General features: G+C 41.4%; 1 protein-coding gene and 1 long non-coding RNA gene across 2 annotated transcripts in view; one reads left to right on the top strand and one right to left on the bottom strand.

Annotated features, from left to right (window-relative positions):
• The window catches only part of LOC145443012 (uncharacterized), a 70,473-nt gene extending 49,158 nt beyond the window's left edge, over positions 1-21,315 (top strand). Inside the window, exon 2 of the long non-coding RNA XR_013916266.1 lies at positions 20,877-21,315. This is a non-coding gene — a long non-coding RNA (uncharacterized LOC145443012). The remainder of the gene's footprint in view (positions 1-20,876) is intronic.
• LOC145443426 (uncharacterized) lies at positions 14,696-16,984 on the bottom strand. The gene is made up of 2 exons (XM_080321393.1): positions 16,480-16,984; positions 14,696-16,401 (listed from the first exon to the last, which is right to left on the bottom strand). Exons 1-2 carry the CDS (start codon positions 16,660-16,662, stop codon positions 16,141-16,143), a joined length of 444 nt encoding a protein of 147 aa, XP_080177519.1. The 5' UTR covers positions 16,663-16,984; the 3' UTR covers positions 14,696-16,140.
• Positions 21,316-21,649: the final 334 nt, after the last annotated feature.

The following is a 21,649-nucleotide window of genomic DNA, read 5'->3' as shown; positions in this document are numbered from 1 at the left end:
CAAAAAAGAGGACAAAAGGGCGTACTCCGAGGACACTTTAAAAAAAGTCCAAAAAGAGGACAAATCCTCTTAAAAGAGGACGTATGGTAAGCCTATCCTCTTAAAAGAGGACGTATGGTTAGCCTAAACAAGTCTGACATGATAACAAAAGTTGTTTATGCAGTTTTCAAGTGTTATTTCAAGTGTAAATGAAATATCCATACCCTGTATAAAATTCTCAATGATATTATGGTGTTGGTATCCTCATTGAAATTTAGACACGACTAGTATCAGAGCATTTAGGAGTCCATGAAGAGGTGAGGTATTTAAGCTGTTCAAAATCCTGCTTCTGTAATACCCATGCGATGACACATTGTTATGATGCTCAGATTCGATCACCTTCTTCCATGATCACCTCGACCGTTGAGGGAATAGATGGTGATGTGTAAGTTCGGAGATTTGTTGAGTGAAGGGGATTGTTGGATAGTCTCTATTCCGTCCCATTCTTCGAAGTCACCATCTTGCAAGTCAACTATGATTGTAAGAGTTGACAAACTGGACTGGACATGGACAACATTACAATTTAATGACCATACAAAGTATATGCTGTGAACAATCATTTATAGATCATTGGCTATGCACACAAGTCTATCAAACATGACATGGACAGTGGCAGGAACTTTCTACCTATTATGGGTCGCTCTTGCGCACACCTACACTTATAAGATATACCATCATATCATGGTAAATTGTACTCATGAAGTACCGTAGTTTGAAAAAGTAGGTTAAGACCAGGTTTTGCAGACGTTTCTTATTCAATTGGATATTGAAATCTACTTGTTGAAGCAAAAAATGAACGGTCTGAAAAGTACTCGAGTAGTATGAAGAAATGAGTTAGACTTTACTTTGTATACATCTGTTAGTCAATTGTATACTGTATCTACAGTCAATTGTATACTGTATCTACAAGCTGCTGACGATTACTCCTGATATGTATCAAACAAAAATATTTTTATTTTTATTCAATTGTATATATGAGCATTCGGATCACAAGATGAATCTCCGTAACAAAGGAATAATGACTATTATTACTTCAAAAACGTGATGCTTTTTGCGATATCCTCAAGTAGGTTTTGCCTACTTTCACAACTTCAGAAGGCCTGGCTTCAGAGTCAGTTTTAGAACCTGCCTGAATTGACTTGAAAAATTTAGAAATGACTTCGTGACATGAATAAAAATTTGCAATGACTTGAAGATAGTGACATGATCCCAACTCTATCTAGCTCGTACTATGAAGTATCCACCTTTATTTGATACTGCGAGACCACCTCCGATCACAATGTTCATCACGTAGGCACACTGGTACATCAGTTTCGTCTGAATATTAAGCCATGCTACTGGTATTGGCCAAAACCTGTACAGTATGCACACATTTCAAGTGCAAAAGAGGTCTCGATAAAAAACTTTTCACTACGTTAACGCCAGTTCCTGAAGAAAGATTGCTGGCGAACCGTTGTTTACATCGATTTCATACCTGTAGTGAAGCATGACTCGCGACGCGCTCAAACGCAGAGCTCACTGGAGTTTCCAACCATTGTATATATATCATTGGATTGCCTCAATGGCGACTTTGCACGACATCTGACGTCATATAATGCATCGCTGTCGCGCAGCTCGTTTTTCGTGTGGTCGGGATTCACCACATTCACCTGGAAATTATCCCTCATGCTGCGTTTTTTGGCAGTCGTTTTTATCTTCAAGTGTTTGCCATGAAAAACTCTTCAATGTAATTCATCATAGAGAATAGAATCATTCAAGCGAGTAGGCGTCGTTATGTACGGAGAGGCAAAATATCATCTACCATGCATATATTTTATTCACTGATTTGTCACGACAAAGGGGTTGAAAGTCACGTGTCGTAAGACACATACGAAACAATTTTCAACCAATACTTTGATCTGAAATCCCAAAGACGTAGAAGGATCGTTGTGACACATGTGGGGTAATTGCAGATTATAAAATATTGATGGAATGAAAAAACAAGAGAAGCTACTACATGACAGCGAGAAACTGACGAGGCGACAACTATGAAACAATGATGAAGGAAAGTGACAAAATATGAAACAATGATGAAGGAAAGTGACAAAATATGAAACAATGATGAAGGAAAGTGACAAACACACGGTCGGAGTGCATGCAACAGCATTCATCATCCTTCTATTACAGCCAGCGACTTAGGTGGTATAATCTGACCGTAACAGAAATCAGCAATCTGAATGTGAAGTGCTGCTTGTGGAGAGAGCAAGATTCGAGAAAAGGCTCAAACGAAGTTGCATCATGTCTCCTTTGATATTTAACTGAATTTACACAGTCTGAAATCAAAGAAGCCTTTCTGTTCTGTTACTGATACCCTGGTCAGAATTTAACCGTTACCGACAATAGCACTTCATTGGTTCAATTTCAGTTCCATCACCCTCTCACTTTTCATAACTGGCCAAAGCGAAAACGGGACTGCGCCCAGTCGTTGATGAGAAGGAGAGACAAGTTGAATACAAACCTTCACGTTACTAGCTTAATGGAAATCGGTCATAACCCAATCTCTAACAAACACAGCAAAATAAATGGTCAATTCAACATGATGAAACCTGATATCATTTATAATTTCAATAATAACGCAGCTGTATATTCGTTCAGAGACATAATAGATCCACTTCTACATCAAGGTTTGGCAAGGGAGAGATCATCAGATGGTCAAATTTGATTCAATTGAAATCTGATACACAAAATCCCACTAAGCTCAAATTCAACACAAAATCCCACTAAGCTCAAATTCAAATATCGATATTCAGACCTAGAATTCAGTACAGTAGATATCATAAACAGTTCTATAGTCATTGGTCAATGATTCGTTAGGCCTGCCAAAAAAGTGCAAGATCTGCTAAAGATGTTGTTACCAACAGTGCAACATCTGCCCCGAAGATTTACGGATCTATACCTGGAATATCCAAAGCAAAGTATGTCAGACACCCTTTCAAAACATCTAGCTCCTACACAGTACCACCAGTTCTACAGAGAACTCCAGCAGCTGCTTGCCGCGACTCTTCCGCTGGTCATCAACAACGACCTCCTGCTACAACGTTGGACTCTCCGGGAAGGTTAGAAATTCCGGAGCTATAAAAATTCCGGAGCTATAAAATCCAACGCCGGCTAACGATTCTTTGTTGCTCGACAAAAGCGTAAGCGTAGCCTTCTACGCCGCAACAAAAAGTGAGCAACGAAGAAGCCTATCAATTCCGTTGATTTTGCCACGGTACGGTGTGATCCCGCTACTCGGCAAATGCCGATGGGAAAAATACTGGAGTATTTAGTTGTAACAAGGTTTCCCAGATACCCACGAAGGAAAACATTGAGATTCCTAGATGTCACCTCATCTCAATAAATGTAAATGGCATAAATCGGCACTGGGACGACTTCATTTTTTTATCACAAAGAACAAGGCAGATATATACTGCATCCAGGAGGTACACAAGATGCCCGAACAAAAACTAACAACATGGGCCCTGAGGAATGAATTCCTCATCTTCCAAAACTTCCGAACGGATGACGAGAAGAAATTCCAACCCCAAAAACAAAACTACTACCAGGGAACAGTAATTCTCGTTAAAAAAGAGACAGTAGAAGAACACCACGTCCAGCATGAGATCATTGTAGAAGACCAAGTACAAAGAATCAGAATCCTCACAAACACCAACGAACTGGTTCTTTATATAACAAACATCTATGCACCACCCGGTCAGGGAGCTCAGAAAACCTTCTACGAAAGCCTAACGCCCCGGCTGAAAGAGGATAAAGTCGGAACCATCATTGCAGGAGACTTCAACATCATAACAAACATATTAGACAGCGAGAAACAAACCAAGCTCAAAATAACGGCGGCAACAAAAATATGGAAGCAATTCACGGAAGAACAAAACCTGATCGACATATATAGATGGAGGAATTCATATAAGATATAGATGGAGGAATCCATATTAGAAAATCTATACAGTTATGAGACAGAAAAACTCCAGGCGAAAAGATAGAATATACACCACAAAGGATATTCACAAAGGATATTGCCCTACAAACGACAGCTTCAGACTACAAAATAAATACCATATCTGACCATATATACTACGAGATACTCAAGATACAACCCAAACAGCAACAAAAATGGGGAAACGGACTATGGAAGAACAACACCTCCCACTATCAAAATGAGGTCTTCAGATCAGGAAATGAAAATATGTACTACCAATTCGCACTGGAAAAATACAAATACCCTAACCACGCAAAATGGTGGGATGTTTTTGAAAGCAAAGTAAAAAAAGCCTCAATCTCCTTCGGAATAGAGGAAAAGAGAATGAGCATCGAAAGAAGCTGAACTAAACACTAGCAAACGACGACATAACGCCCCACGACGACATAACGCCCTAGGAAAGGAGAGAAATAATAAAAAACCGGAAAAAAATAGAAAAAGACAAAGCCAAATACCTCATGTCTTCACACTACAAAGAAGGGATGGAAGAGGAAGAAAAACCTACCCACAACTTCTTCACAAACCTGAAGACAAAAACACGGAAAAAAATTTTCAAAAGACTGAAAAACACTTCTGGAGACGTGATCTCAAATAAAGAGGGAATTATAGAAGTCATTCAAAACTTCTATAAAACACTGTGGAGCCGGCTAAAACACTGTGGAGCCAGCAAAAAATAGACGAAAACCTGCAAAGAGCTCTAACCGAAGAGATATCAAACGCTCTCTCTGAAGAACAAAAGCGATCACAAGACCTAGCGATAGAAGAAGCAGAAATCCAAGCAGCCCTACTAGAACAGAAAAAATACCGCTCCTGTGGGCCCGACGGTCTCTCTGCGGAATTCTATCACGCCTTCTACCTCTTGAAAGACGAACTAACCCAACTCTACGATAATGCCCTATTACTTGGCAGTGTCGTAGAAAGTTGGGGAGAGTCAGCAATCACCCTAATCTTTCAATCACCCTAATCTTTAAAAAAGGAGACCCAGAAAACCTGCGAAACTGGAGGGTGGAGGCCCACATCTTTAGCAAAAATCGACTATAAGATTCTTACCAAGATACTGACAAACAGAATATAGACGGACCTTAACGAACTGATCTCCCAACCCCAAAAATGTGCCATTCCATCACGCCAAATGTCGGACGTCCACCGAAACATCCAAGCGGCAACAGACTATCACAGGGGGAAGGAGACTCCAATAATCATCGCAAATTTTGACCAGGAAAAGGCTTTTGACCTCGCACCACACCAATATATCTTCAGAATCATGGAAAAATTATACTTTGGCAACAAACTAAAAAAACTTACCGAAAAACTGTATAATACCGCACAAGTACCATCGACATAAATGGCCACCTGACAAACCAGATTCCCATAAAAAGGGGTCTACGTCAAGGTTGTCCGTTCGAGTATGTGCCTATTCACACTAACGGCCGAACCCCTTACCCTCAGGATATTAAAGAACGAAAAAATAACTGGCTGCAAAATAGGAAAATTCCAAATCTAACTACAACAATATGCCGACGACTACAAACCTGGATTCAATTGAAGAGATCTACAAAGAATTCTCCACACTGGAAAAAGCCACTGGACAAAAACTAAATAAAGAAAAAACTGAGATAACCTACATAGGCAAAATCAAAGACGCGACGCAACCAAGATGGAAAAATTCCGAGAAAATATGAAGCCAAGTATTAAAATCCTAGGACAACAGTTTGGGGACAATTAAACTTCTTGAACTTTCCCCGAACTTTCCCTAACTTCCTAACCTAAATCTTCTGATAAATATACAGTGTTTTTATGTGTCTCCTTTCATGTATGAAGCAATGACGAAAATGTCAAAAACTTAAACCTGCTACAACAGGTGGACGCCAGAAATCAGAAAAAACGCCACTCTCTGAGCAGAGCATGGCATGAATTGGCACAGCTGAGCTTCTAAAATAAAATAAAAGCCTTCTACGCCGCAACAAAGAGTAAGCAACGAAGAAGCCTATCAACTCCGTTGATTTTGCCACGGTACGGTGTGATTTGAACTCGTCGTTCAACGACCGGAGTGATCTGGGATCGCTTACCTTCACTGTTCGCCTGTAACAGAAAGGCTGCCGTGCGCAACTCCGGTCGAGGCCCTACACATTAGAATTCCTCATCACCTCAGGATTCCTCATCACCTCGCTGCAAATCAACTACAAAGCAGCGAGAGGAACTGCCACGCCGTCCTAAACAAGAACATCAGAAGCGGAACAAGAATAACATCAACACCACTTCGAAAGGACGGCTGAGGATCGACGACGAATTGTTTGGATTCAACATCAATATCAATAGAGAGCCGTCGATCTGCAAAGGTGAGGAAATCCCGGGTGTTAACGCGCAATCGTAAGGTAAATTTCGTTTTTTACGTTCGCGGCAGCATACGCGTAGCACTGCTGGCGCGCGAGTAATCAAGTCCGGCGTGTGTACACAACTACGTCTGGCATGCATCCTAACGCGTTCGCTATCCTTCTTGACAACCTTAGTTGACTTGTTTGTATCTGTAATTGTTCGTTTGTATTCTCGCCTTTTCTATTCCCTTCTATAGCGAACGCCGGTGCAAGCCCCACGTTTATAATTGTAGTCGAGGTTTGGTTTGATTTGAGTTATTATTCAGTGCCGCAACTCGGTCGCCGCAGGCCTAGATTCTGCTTATTTTTCACGATGGCTAGTGGAAACACTAGTCCTCTCGTTTTTCCGTACCACGGTCCAGGAACGAGCGTTGATGTCGCGTTTCCGAAACAAAATTGTGGTATGTCGTTTACTGAATCTGTTAAATTAACGGATCATTTGACTTTTTCGCACCGCCGTGACAGGTTCCATTTGAAGTGTACAAAATGTTGTGTCTTTTTTCCGATTCGGATCACAACATGTCATGTCACTTTAAGCGGTGCAAGGGCGCGCGGCGTCATAGTTGGTATGCCTGTCCGCCGTGTGGAATGTGCTTCAATTCGGTTTCGAAAGCGAAGGAGCATTTTAAGTCCCGTCACCCCGAGTTTGTTTACAAACTGGAATCCCCTCGGAAATTTTATTGACCGTCCCGCTTAAACATGAGGGCATGTATACTAGGTATCCTTGCCCAGTTACTGGTTGCAAGAAACAGTGCTTCCCGTACAGAACGCTGGTAGCACTTCAGAATCACGTTCTGTCCAAGCACGACATCACTAAAAAGTCTGTCAAATACGATATCGCGTGCGGCAGGTGTGGCCAATGGAGAATTCTTGCGCAGCCATATATGATATCTGCGAAAAACCATTGGACCACCTGCCGCGTGCGGGTAGCCGTGTCTGCTTCCGGCAACTAATCCCCACCCACGTCTGTTTCGCGAGTCGACTCGATATGTTAGCAATTATGGAATTGGATTTGTGATATGAACCGAGCACAGGAATTGTTCTCGACTATGAAGATAAGTCTAAATATTGCCGTATTTGTTATATCAATGAACAAAAGTACACAGATAAGGAAGATTTGAGAAAATAGAGGTAAGAACATGATCCAGCTTTCCATAGAAAGTCTGGCATCGGGCGGAACGACACATTGCCGAAGTTATTTGTCAACGCTCGGAATTAATTGGATTCAGCTACACAACTTTGATATCGGACGGAGACTCCTCCAGTCATGGCAACGCTGAGAGAGTCAAAGCCGTATGGACCCGTTACTGTGAAAAAAGAGGAATGTATCAACCACGTGAACAAACGAATGATCACCAGATTGACGAAAGTCGTACACACCAGATTGACGAAAGTCGTACAGACTGAAAAACGAGGGTCACAAGATTGGGGGTGCCCGAAAATTGAGTTCTGCCCGAATAAAAAATCAGAGTCGATATTACCACAATGCCATTGTAAACAGTGCGCACCTGACCAAGAGGAAGCGTCGAAGAAAGTGTGGACGATTTTAAATCCTAATCGTTTTACTCCTCAAAACCCTATACACGACAACAAGTCGACAACAACAACAAAGGCGTTGACATTTGCATCCATGTTTATAGAAGCTGTCATGTTGTGTGAGGAATGGAATGTTCATATCCATGCAGCTGTGGTTGATGGTGTATCAACTGATCATAATTTCTTTTCAATTATTCGCGGAGCTGTTTTGACCCCTAATTATCAATTTCTATCCGCCTCACCCAACCCGACCCGATGACCATATTCTGATATGCTCAGACACCAGTCACCCTTTGGCGGTAATCAGCGGGACTTTGGGACTTTGCTTTCTGTGAACACACTTATCTGAGAGTGAATCTAAAAACTGTTTTCACAGACCGCAAGAACTCAGAACTCCATTATTTTCGTCCAAGCAAGGAGGTAGAAAATACATGTGCAAAGATGGTCAGGAGGACATTCTGCATGCCCATCTCAGAGAGCTGTACAAAAAAACTGAGATCAACCTCTACATCTGCCAAATAAAATCACACGACCCCACGTGGAGCTGGATTCATATACAGGCCCACAACTGCCGCACCCCAAACCCCTAATTATGGGGGGCCCGAGCTCTATGGGGGCTCAAAATTATTTCATCAATTACCATAAATCAGTGGTTCTTAACCTTGCCTCCAGCGCCCTTCAAGGGGCGCTGGCGATTTTGAAGGGGGCGGAAACGCTCAGGGGGCGATATGGGGGGCGCTGGGTTCAAGGGGGCGGTATGGGGGCGTTGGAGAAAAATGGCTTCGCAGTAGATGATGTGGTGGTAGGACATATCCTTAATGAGTATTCAGAGCAAATTAACACCGAAAACATCGTTATATATAGACTACAAAAGACATATAGGTTTAATTGTCCATGGGCGCCTAAATGACTGGCACCGAATGTTCCTGTCTTGGCAATCTGAACCCCAGAAGACGAATTCCATCTGGCAGGGAAAAATTATATGCCAGTGAAGAAATACCAATTTGAAATCGTGTGCGTCTTTTAGTTTAGTACGATTGGGCGACAGGGACATGTAAAACTAGATATTCCTGTTGGGCGATTCTATATTTTTTTGATATAGCAGACAGGAGGTCACGAAATTACATCATGCAACGAAGTTATATTAACGGGTTCGCCCGCCCGAATACGTTTAAATATTAGTTACGGGCCCTACAGTTTCCAAGACACCTCACAATGTTCGCTCTACGTTTTGATGAGTCTGCGCACACTGAACAACTCACTGCGCAGTCACTTCGCAGACAGTGCGTAACGACTAAAAAAAGGTCATAACTTCAGATTTGTTGTGCGCAACGTAGATTTTCTGTGCTCAGAGACCGTGTCAGCACTGCGCACGTGCGCAGCTTAGACGGAACATTGCACCTCACTCAGCTCTACCGGTAAATCTGGTAACGTGAGCAGAGAGGACAAGAAATTGATAGCAATATATATGCAATTCCCGGTCTTATGACCGATTTTATCATGAATTATCGAAAGTTTTCGCGCTTCGCACTGACTCGCTAAACAGTACGCTGATTTCGTGGCAAAAGCGAACAACGTGATGGGGCCGGTCGGTTTATCACCCTATGGGAGCCCAAGACCCAAGTTTTTTCGGGGGGCCTGACGAAGTGCCGTTTCGTTCCTGCCAACGGGTATACGCCCGAAGATGTATAATTATTATTGAGGGTCCTACCTTTTCAATCACACATCACTCCGCTCTACCGGTAAATCTGTTTACGTGAGCAGAGAGAGGATAAAATTGATATCAATATACATGCAATTCCCGATCATATTGACCAATTCAATCATTAATTATTGAAATTTTTCGCGCTTCGCGCGTCTGGGCGAGAATAGCTAGCTCAGTAAATGGACACCTAATGTAGATGACTAGTATCAGCAAATAGCGGATAGCCGAAGGGAGGTCTGGGGGCGAAGCCCCCCGGAAGTTTGGTTTATCTTGTATATGTATTTACCACCTATTCATTCATGCATTATAGAAAATTTGGGTACCTAGGGCAACCAGGCCACACAAACTTTGCTGACCATCGAAATCACGCTACAGGGTTCTTGGGGGCGAAGCCCTCAGAAGTTTGGTTTATCACGCTATGGGTGCGCAAGGCGGCAATCGTTTTTAGGGGGTTTGATGAAGTGCTGTTACGGCCCTCCCTCTGACTTATTGTAGACAATATGAGGTTGGGGGGCGCTGGAGCACGATAATTTTTGAAAGGGGGCGCTGGAGGAAAAAAGGTTAAGAACCACTGCCATAAATTATATAGTATTTTTTAAAACTTTATGCTAGCATAAATTATATAGTATTTTTTGAAACTTTATGCAACTTTTTCAAAATTTCAAGTATCAATTATCTGGTTTTTGGGAACTCTTCCCACAAGAATAAATACGCAAGATGTATAGAAATAGCATATTGGTGTTGGCCATTACCGCGCCACGATGCACCAAGAAAACCTTGGCCGAAAATGACTGCCCTAATGCTGACCGAAAACTTCGTTGTATATAAGAAATACTGTCTTGGCAATCTCACAAGACAAATACCATCCCGCACGAAAAAAATTATATGCCAGTGAAGAAATACCAATTTGAAATGGTGTGCGTCTTTTAGTTTCATAGCCTACGTTATGGCGATTCTACATTTTTCATAAAGCAGACAGGAGGTCACGAAATACCGTCATGTTAAGGAGTCATACCAACGGGCCCTACAGTTTCCAAAACACCTCACTCAGGTCTACCGGTAAATCTGATTTCGTGAGCAGAGAGGATAAGAAGTTGACAGCAATATATATGCAATTCCCGGTTTTATTGGCCGATTTTATCATGAATTTTCCCGTTTCGCGCTGGCTCACTATGCAGTAAACAGTTCATTCATTTCGTGGCAAAAGCGAACAAGGTCATGGGGTATGTTTATCACCCTGTGGGAGCCCCAGACCCAAGATTTTTTGCGGGGCCTGACGAAGTTCTGTTTCATTCCTGCCCCCAATTGGAGAATAAGTAAGTCAGGGTAATAAGCGAACAGCCCGAGGGAGGTCTGGGGGGCGAAGCCCCCCAAAAGTTCAGTTAATCAACATATGGGGGCCCCAAGACCTACGTTTTTTTTGGGGGGGGCAGGCGAAGTGCTGTTACGGCCCTGTTCATATAGCAAGGTAAATTAGAAGAATAGCAGGGTTACTAAAACATGGCTTCACACCGTACATTTTGACCGGGAAATTGAGAGGCCGATTCTGAAATAGGTGGAAATCTCACGTGAATACTACGCGGATTGTACGTACGTAGCACGTAAGTCAAGGCAAGACAACTGTGTATTTTGACAATTATTCACTGTGTTACGATGATATCATATCGTTTAAGACGGAAACAATCATTTTAGTCACAAAAGAGATGCTAGTCAGGCACACACCATCCACGAATATTACTGCAAAAACATGTGCGGATGAATACCGACGGAGATGTTTTCGTGGTAGTCAGAAATTTGCAGAAGTTCGAGTTGAGAGCTGTGGTCGCGTTCGTCGCATTGCACTTGTTTTGTAGTGTTATGCAGATTAAATACATGAGGCAAGGGTCAGCATTATAATTTGATAGTTTAGTTAGCAATCAGGTTACGGTTCCTCGACCGTGTCGGTGGTTCAACATGACCCAAAGAACGCTGCGTGCCAACAGCTCCATTGTAGTATTTCTCTATAGGTTTACCGGTACCCATGTGGGTGATCTCTCATTTGTTAGTATTCATTTCTGGAGTGTTAATAGGCCATGGTTCTTGAGTTTTGCGTGGTCGGATGTACTTGTGGATATAGATACTGCTGGTGGATATCAGAGTTGGATCAATTGTAATTTGTAATTGTAATTGAATGTAATAATTACACTTTTCAATGTAATTGTAATTTAATTGTAATTGAAGCATATTTATTTTGTGTAATTGTAATTGTAATTTGACAAAAATTTTGCTCAATTACAATTTCAATTACATTAAGTTGCTATTGAGACCTGACAAGCACAACATAAAAGAATTGAATTATAATGTATTATCTTTAAATGTCGACAAGGAATTTGGTAGATCCATTCGCGGAAGCCCTTGACTGCGCCCTTGCGGGCGAAGTTTTTTTTTATTTCCACCGCTATGCTGGCCTCGGCTGCCATTGTATACAATTCTTAGATTACTAACCAACGGATGGATTCGCAACACGTGACTCACGACTGAATACGCCGAGAAGCGAGCTGCTGAGCCGGCCAAAAACAGCAGAATTGATAGTCTCTTAGCTGGCGATCCAAGCGTCGAAATTTGATATGTATGGTCCTAATCGAAAGCTAGTGTCGCAATAAAAGTATATTTACAGGCAATGGTACCATCCCAAAATAGTCGTGAAAGTCTGGGAATCGGCATTGTTCTGAACAATCGCTGGGCGTAATAGGTAATTGTTGTGGTCATGCTGCTGCAGCGCTCTCACTTTTCAGAACAGTCGGCCTTAAACGGCTATTTTGGAGCAGTTACATTGCCTTGACGAGATTTTATTTTGTATTTTCGGAATTAGTACATCAATAGCTTACGATAAAGACCAGATGCATCAAATTTGGACGCATGGATCGCCAGCTCTAGGACTACAAAGTTTGCTGCTTTTAGCCGGCTCTGCAGTACGTTTGTCGGTGCATTCATCCGTGACTCACATCTTGCGAATCTATCCGTGGGTTGGCAATCTACAATACGATTTCAGATCACGATGCTGCATCGCTACTTCGTCTGGCTAACTAACCAGACCACTGGATATTATATAACGTCTTATCTGACAAAGCACGGTTTTGTTTTTACTCCTCATCCTAATTCTTACGTCCCTCGATAAAAATAATATTATTTCTTTAATTATATACTATATACGCAAATCCCACACGTGCATATATTATAATACTTTTTCAACGACATACTGCACCCTATCCTTAATCCTAACCCATAGGAAATTAGGTAAAAAACATTTTACATTTTCAATTACGTGAGCCATAATTACCGAGCATACAAAACACGCTTATATTACGTCACAATGACATCTTACATAGCATATCATGTAGTACAGGGGTCGGCAACCTTTTGCTAGTCGCGGGCCAAATTTTGGGTGTACAACCTTTTGGCGGGCCGGATTTTTTCTTAGTACTATATTTTACGCTCACTTCGGTATATTATCCTACATTGCTGCAATCTCAATCATACCAATCCGAAGACACATGTATTTACACTTCAACGACACAGAATAATTGTGACAATTGACGCAGCTTGCTTTGTGAAAGGTTTTCAACTTCTGGTGACAAGTCAGATGAAACAAGAATCAGACCCTATTCAAAATTGACGTCCGAAATACGTGATCTTAGCTTGCTCTTCGTGAATTTCATTGTTCAAAACTATTGTTCACATGCGTACGTGCTTCCAAAAATCGATGCAATTTCTTTTGCATTGCTGGTCAAGCTGGGACAAAGACCAATTTCAAGAACGTACTCTTTGTCAAAGTCATGCAGCGATATGCTCTTTGTATGAAATTTGTCATTCAATTCAACTGCATCGCATTTCAGAAAGGCCCATTTGAAATTTTCAGGCAATGGTATTGGACTATTGGCGTCTACATTAAACAGAGTACTGAATAGTCAGAATTCATTTTGTAGAGAAGGAATGTCGGAAAAGCGGGTGAATATTCAGTAGTTAAATTTCGTATCACAGTTACAAATGTAGTGTTGATATTAGGTTTTCTCTCCTCCAGTATAGGAAAGTGAGCATAATTTTCTTTGTACTGTTGACATTTCAAGAGTCACAGATTTGTTTTGAATGCGCCTCAACATCTCATGTATATAGTTTTTACCCCTGAAGTTGCAAGTTCAATTTGTTCAGATGTGACGTTAATTGTACCAGGAAAGCAAGATGAGATACCCATTTTCGATTACAAGATTATGAGTCGGCGATATTTGTATTTTCGAGGAAAGTTGCTATTTCATTTCTCAGTTCATACACTCGTGTAAGCATAGCTGCTCGACTCAATGAGCGAACATGACAGATATAGGCCTACATGACATCGCCATATTGATTCTCTGCTTCTAGTAATATCTGGCGTAACTGATTCAGTTGATGAGACAAAAATCATATTAACAGTTTTCACCAATGTGGCCAAAACACTATTCAGGTTTTTTGTCTTGGCACACAATGCCTTCTGGAAAATCAAACTATAGACAGGCTAACTGGAAAATCAAACTATAGACAGGCTAACTAACATACGGAGGCTAGTCATCTATAATTGAATAGTTTGAGATTCCGTCATTGCGTCTGAGATGCTCCAAGCGTTTTTGAAGCAAAGGAAGAACACCTTTATTGTCACACCCCGTTAGAGTGATTAACCCTTTAAAAAAGCATGGAACACCTTCGGTTACGAGATACACCCAAATGATAAGCACTGATCCAGTCTAGTCGATCTCCATCTCCTACTTCAACCACCTTCGTTTTATGGCGTAACAATAGACTAATACGATGTAGGCTACTAATTATATCGTAGCAATGGCGCATTTTTTCATGCAGCGCTGCACTGCAGATTGAAACTCATTATGAAGCGACGGGCCGTATTCTTGTGATAACTAATTATTATGTCGCGGGCCGGACGATTTCGCTTGGCGGGCCGGATCCGGCCCGCGGGCCGTAGGTTGCCGACCCTTGATGTAGTATGTACGGGTACGCACATAAACGCCTTTATTACTACACAATCTGAACTAGACTTGAATTGTTGTTAAATACGACGCTACGGTTGTCAAGGAGCACGGTTGAATTTATGATTATTCAATTACATGTTCAACAGCAGCAATTGTAATTGTAATGTAATTGAAGCATGCAAGGAGTAATTGTAATTTGATATTTTTAGCATGGAGTAATTGTAATTGTAATGTAATTGAAACATGCATGAAAGTAATTGTAATTGTAATTGAACTGAAATAATGTAATTGATCCAACTCTGGTGGATATAGATACTGCTGCCGAATTTGCTAAAGTCAAGTTTTCGATTTCCCCTTGATAATAAGGAACTGTGTGCTGCATGGACACGTTTTGTTAATCGTGCCCAGTGAATGCCGACAAAATTTTCGGTCGTGTGTATCAAACACTTCGAAGAACGTTATGTTCTGCACGGAGAACGTAATACGTTACGTTGAAAATTAAATACCGTACCTACGATTTATTCGTCAGCACATCGGGCACTTCCCTCAACTCTGCCCAGTAGTTTAACAATACGGGCACCGCCGCGACATCGATCGAAAGAAAACAGATCAGATAAAGGATTTATAATGCATCTGATACGGTCAATAGTTTGAAGAGGTCGATGCCTCCCAAGTATACATTTCAGGAAGCAGAGGATCGACATGTTATGTATTACGAGCCATGTGAGAAAGGCTTTCCGAAAATCAAGAATGCCGTGAAAATTGTCAGCCGAATGAGGGTGCAGTTGCAACATAACGGGATACTTCTGCCTTTACCAATTTTGTTCAGCTCAACCAGCAATGCTAGGCTCAAACGGAAATGTGTGCTACTTAACTTCCCAATCTATTTGGACAGTCTTGATGATCTGGATCCCGAAGCAGATATTTTAGAAAAGCAGCTAAGATACTAGAAAAGCAGCTAAGATACTACAATAAGGCTGTTGGTCATGCTATCTTCTCTGGCAATATGTCCGGTAGGCTACTGCTCAGGGCTGTGGAGTCGGTGTACTTTACCACCGAATCCAACTCCGACTCCGGACATTTCCAATAGACCGACTCCAACTACGACATTCCTATGAATCGACTCAAGAAAATTATACTGTTATTATCACATCACTTAGGTAATAATATCAGTTAATAATATTCAGTTATTAATATTATCTACCTATGTCCGAATTATTGATGAATTATTGATTGCAACTTTGTCGTATTCCATAAAGGCATATTTATAGCATTATTTCATTCTTCGAGCGATCACTTAACTTCGTTCTCAATATCAATGAAAAATGTTCTAATATCAATGAAATGTTCTAACTGATACCCAAACGTGTTGCTAACTGATACCCAAACGTGTTGCTATCAAATCAAAATTGCAGTGACAAATGTATGCGGATCGTGGATTATAATTGGCAGGCCCAATTATATTCATTCAATTTACATTTCTGAGAAACAACAGATTGCCTCTGCAAGATCTTCTTTCATCGATGACCTTAGATCAGATTTGTTCAACTTCAACGCTGAAAGGAGCCTTTCCACACTGACTTGAGTCGGTGGCAATGCAGTGACAATTGTTGCCACACACATGATTTCATCAGGGTGAATATCAATTAGTTCATGCAGTGGTATCTTGCATGTTCTATCGTATATCTCAATTTCTTCCAGTGCAGTGTTGAACAGTTTTTTAGAAGCTGCCAACTGGACATTGACCGGTGCAGTTTTCGAAACTTGTTTCTTCATTACTTGATGAAGAATGACATTCTGCATCTGCTAAATTGTCTCGAGTTTACTGGAGATCCTCTGGCAACAATCCTCTCTCATTCTCGTGACAATGTCGCACAAAGCAGCTTTTGCTTGAATCAATTGATCAGGAGTTAGGAGCACTCTGTTCCTTGGATCTACGAACACAGCAGCCAGAAGCAGATCGTTCTCAAAAAGTAAGGCTTCCCTTTTCGCCATAGATGATGTGATGCCATTTGCAACCGATCCTCCCGAATGGCCAAGTTGAAAGGCAAGGTTTTACCATTCGCATACGAAAGCACCTGCCGTCAAATCTTCTGCTTGTAGTTTTTTCGTGACTAAAAGGGGAAGTGAAAGTGCACGCTCCAAGTTTGTAACCTTACTCCATTGTGCTGTACTAAGCATTACATTAGGATCATATAAGTACCCTCAGCGAGTCACCTGGTCAATCAAAGCTCCTTTTCCCAACCTCTTTCCAAATTTCTCCAATCTTAGGAGTTCTGCATGCTGTCACTATTTGCCTGATCTTGCTAATTAATGAAGAAGCAGTGCACTTTTCTTTCAAACCATCTCTGATTGCCAACTGTAAAGTGTGCACGGCACATCGCTTGTGTTTTATCAAGGAAAGCTATGACGACTCTTCAAGGATATCATCAATTACTTCATCAGGGTGATCTAATTCTTCCGATCTGATTCTTCCATCTCATGCTCTACCGTGCTATATCTCCTTGAGTGCTATTACTATCCCTCTCCTTGAGTACTATTACTATCACTATCAACAACATCCATGGCTGTGCAGTATTACTATCGCTATCAACAACATCCATGACTGTGTCACTATCAAATTGATTTGCTTTATTCAATCTTTCAATCATATTTACCATATTGGATGCATTATTAGTAACAATGCAGAGAACATGTTATTTTTTATTTCGAATTCCTTCAAAACATCTTCGATTATGATGAGCTTTGGTGTCTTTGACAGCAAGATTTTCAGTAATGGTTTGATTACTATCATTAACAAACTTACATTTATTGCAAAGTCATTAACCCTGTGTCGTGTTGCTGCATCCATTTTCAAAAAGGCAAACTTATTTTTGCAGAGTTTTTGTGATCGCTTCTTTTCTACATTTTGCCTCTTCGATGATAATGTCCCGGAAATGTCTAGCCATTACACCACATATTCCTTGGAAAGCCGGTTGACGAAACAACCGCAAAGATAGTCCGTTTTGCACAACTAAATCAATCAGATGATTCTTGAAATTATCTGCAGTCATTGAACTTTGTCTGATTTGAAGAAGCTTGATATAGACTTTCGGGCGTCACTAGATTTGGTTGGTCGCTGAATTCCTGATGCTGTTATTGCAGCGTGTCTTTTGTCTTTTTCTTCAACTATTTTCATGATTTCAGGATGACTACATGACAAATCCCTTCTGAGATTGAATGTTCTAGTTGGAGCAGCATTCTTATCTTTACCACCAAAACTACTTAGGAAGGATATGTGGAACATGCCCACATATTTACCACCAAAACTACTTAGGAAGGATATGTGGAACATGCCCACTAGGGTTGTTCAAAATTTGGAAAATGTTTGGAATTCTGCGTGTCCATCGCTTATTCTGTAGATTATTGTTAAAAAACAATAACGGGCTTGAAAGAAGCTCGCAGGAGAGCCGCTAACATTTGTCTAAATGCGTTTGAAAGTCGCCGTCGGCGAGTGGGCGGGGAATCGATGAAGTGGGCGGGCAAAGAGAAGCCATTAATCCTGATTGGTTGAAGCCGGTAATAATAAGCTAATGATTGGCTGAAAGACCGACTTTGTGAACACTGCTGGTAACGATTTTTGCGTGCTGTTGTGCAGTCGTTTCTGTTGGTGGCATTACAGACATGATATATTGCCTTTGTTAATGTTGTCACCAAGAGTCCATAGTACAACATCGCAACCGCCTAAGTTAATATCTACCTGCAGAAAGTGCTATGTATTGCACAGGTGCTCTCGCTAGTTGAGATACGAATAAACTAGATGCATGCATATTGCTACCTTTCCAAAAGTTACTGACAGTGAGTGAAACTCAAAAATTTACCACCAGGAGTCAACATCTCAGTAGTACTTGTTATGACTGGTCGACGTCTCACCCATAAACAAACGCATATTACACACTTTTTATTCAAAATTGAATGAAGACGAAAAGCACTATTTACAAAAGACATTAAAAAAGTACGTTGCAGATCAGTGTTGCATTGTCAGGCACAAGTTGCAGATTACAGGCTTTTGATTAGAGTTGACTTCCTGCTGTCTCCAACTGTCTTCCTATGCTGTTCCACAGCTTGAAGCAGACTGTCTCTTTGTTGTTCATTGTCAGTCAAGATTGCAGCATAGTCTGTGCTTAGCTCTACACCTCTTTCTGCGGCATCATTAACGACTTTGACAGAACTGATGTAGGAGCTCATTCTGGTGTAGGAATCTGATAAGTGCCAAACATCAACCGGTTGAGCTAGCCACGCCCCAGAGCATTCAGAAACATCAAATATGTATCACGACTGTGGCCCAATAAAATCAGACAAAGTAGTGTCCTTGTTGATGCGTACAGTTGCATTCAACGAGGGCGGGCCTCTCCTGAAACTTGAAGTTCGCTCTACCTGTAGGAGCGTCTTTGCCATATTTTCTCGGGTTTCATTGCTTTCACTCGGCGAAAACAAGGCATATACAGCGGTTTCCTCCACGATATACCAGTCATGATTTAAAAGCTTTTGTGAAGCAGCTTTGGAAACTTGTTCATCATGTTCCTTGTAACTCAACATGTCCTGGATGAATCTCAAGTCATTACCGGCTGCATCACGACCGATGCCGGAAGCAACCCAGGCAGGGATATAGAAGAGAACTAAACATAAATTGAAGCGATGCAGCAGTTCCACTTCTTCAGATTTGTAATGTAACTGATCAGCCCACATGAACATCTTCTGAGCATACAGAATTGTGCCCATCCACCTTGCATGGTGTGTTGCACCAGGTTTGTGATGATGTATGTCTCCATCTGCACCGAGAAGAGCAAGAGCATTAGTCACACATTGTTTGTAGTCATCCCGTGTGAAGAAATCTTTTCTGGCGAGTAGTAGCTTGAAGTTCTCAACTGTCATTGCTGCTCGTTCTTTAAAGCATATAGGAATAGTCAGAGTCTTGAATTGCTGTTTTCTGTCAAGACTGCTCCAGCTCTTAAGGTGGGCAAACCATGTGTTCTCTGGTCCGGTTGTTGCTTTTCCAAATAAACATTTCCAGACGTCTTTGACTACTAGCTCATACACATGGTGCCGACACGCATGGTAAAAAACCTTCTTTCCTAGAAGGTCCTCAAGGATCTTCGCTGCACCCTTCTTCCAGCCGCTGTTGCTTGCTGTGGTGTCAAAAACCAAAGCTGTTACAGCATCTTGTATATCCCACTTTTTAATTATGTCGAAAGTAGTTTCAGCTTGTGTCTGACCTGCCGCATTTTGTATCTTCTGAATTCCAAGTAGTTTTCCTTCCGAGTATTGAGGTTGACAAGATAGAACAATTGACAAAGCTTCATATCGATTTCCTAATCTATCCTCTGTGAGCTTTCCATCCCAATGAATGGCAACATGCTGTGGTCTATTTTCGGCAAATTTTTCCAAAATGTCCTGAGATATTTCCAGGCGATTTGTTTCCCTGGCTCTCTTCGTTGAAGATATTGACAGGGAGAACATGGCTATATCTCCTCCACAAGCCTTAATAAATGCTCCCATCAGCATCGTTGCATCGTTGTCAGTTACTTGCAATCGATCCAGAGCTTGGGAAACATGCGTATTTTTCATAATATTTTTAGGTGCCATCAGTTTAATGGATTGAGTCGAGGTGCCAAGTCCAACATCAGCATCATAGTCAGAACTTGAACTCAAACTGTCACCCTCTTTTGAAGATGACGATGATGCTAATAAAACAACATAGTCACAACTTGACGATGATGCTAAAACAACATAGTCACAACTTGAGTCGTGTGAAACGTTTTCAACAGTTTGATCTGCAATGGCTGCTGTTTTCTTTTTGAGGTCTTTAGCCAGAATTTTGTCTCTTCCCAACATTATTGACTGGCGAGATTGCCGTTGATCTTCATAAAATGCAATGTCTTCAAGCTTTCTTTCATGTGATAGATAAATGTCATTTTTTATTGTTGTTATGGCATCTCTACTTCAAATATCCCACAGCTTGTCCAAATCATCAGTGAATTTTCTCCTCTTACCCTTGGGATCACTTTCCTGTTTCGGATTCTTCTTCAGATCACGCCATCTTTCGTGCAGGTTTTGAAGTGATCGCACCACATGAGATTTCTGCGTTGTCGCAATTCTCGCCATTTTCCACACTGTCATTACATCATCCACCACCACAGTACATAGTTCATGAGTAGGGGTTGACTGAGGACAATGCTCTTTCAGATGCAGCAAGTAACTCATTACTTCTCGTATAGTAGGTAATCTCGAGCCACAGATGTAATCGCAAGTATATCCGACCAAGTACTGCTCATATTTGGATCTTGTTCTTCGCTGCGGCATGTGTGCAATCTTTCGCCGTTTTGCCTCTGCCATGACTGCACTATTGTTGCTCCAAAGCATAAACTACTGCTATCGACTGTGAAGCATTCAAAGAACACGTGTTACAGTACTACTAATGACTCATCAACACACAACGCGCTTGTACAGAACCACAACCGCTACTAACAGACTCTACCTCAGCAAAACAGACTTTCAATTTAGTAAAGCGAAGCTTCCGAATCCGAGTCAGCTGTTGCAGTAATCAGTGAAGCTTAGCCGATTACCCAATCAAGAACCGTGGTTTCGTGATTGCCCGCCTCTGCTGTCGGTTGCCCGCCCACTCTTCAACAACGACTTTCAAACGCATTTAGACAAATGTTAGCGGCTTTCCTGGGAGCTTCTTTCAAGCCCATTATTGTTTTTTAACAATAATCTAAAGAATAAGCGATGGACACGCAGAATTCCAAACATTTTCCAAATTTTGAACAACCCTAATGCCCACATATGTGCCCACATATCCTTCCTGTGTTAATTTCACATTGACATGTTAATTTCACATTGACATATATAATTTCCGCCATCTTCACTTAAAATGAAATGGTCGTGTGCACTGGATTTCACTGGATTCTTTGCACTCATGAGGTTTCATACTGTTCGATGT

Source organism: Botryllus schlosseri, chromosome 7 (assembly GCF_051294905.1).
Source record: "Botryllus schlosseri isolate E-star chromosome 7, Bs_hap1, whole genome shotgun sequence".
NCBI lineage: Eukaryota > Metazoa > Chordata > Ascidiacea > Stolidobranchia > Styelidae > Botryllus > Botryllus schlosseri.
Note: the sequence above shows the minus strand (reverse complement) of the source record. Positions and strands in the feature narration are given on the sequence as shown.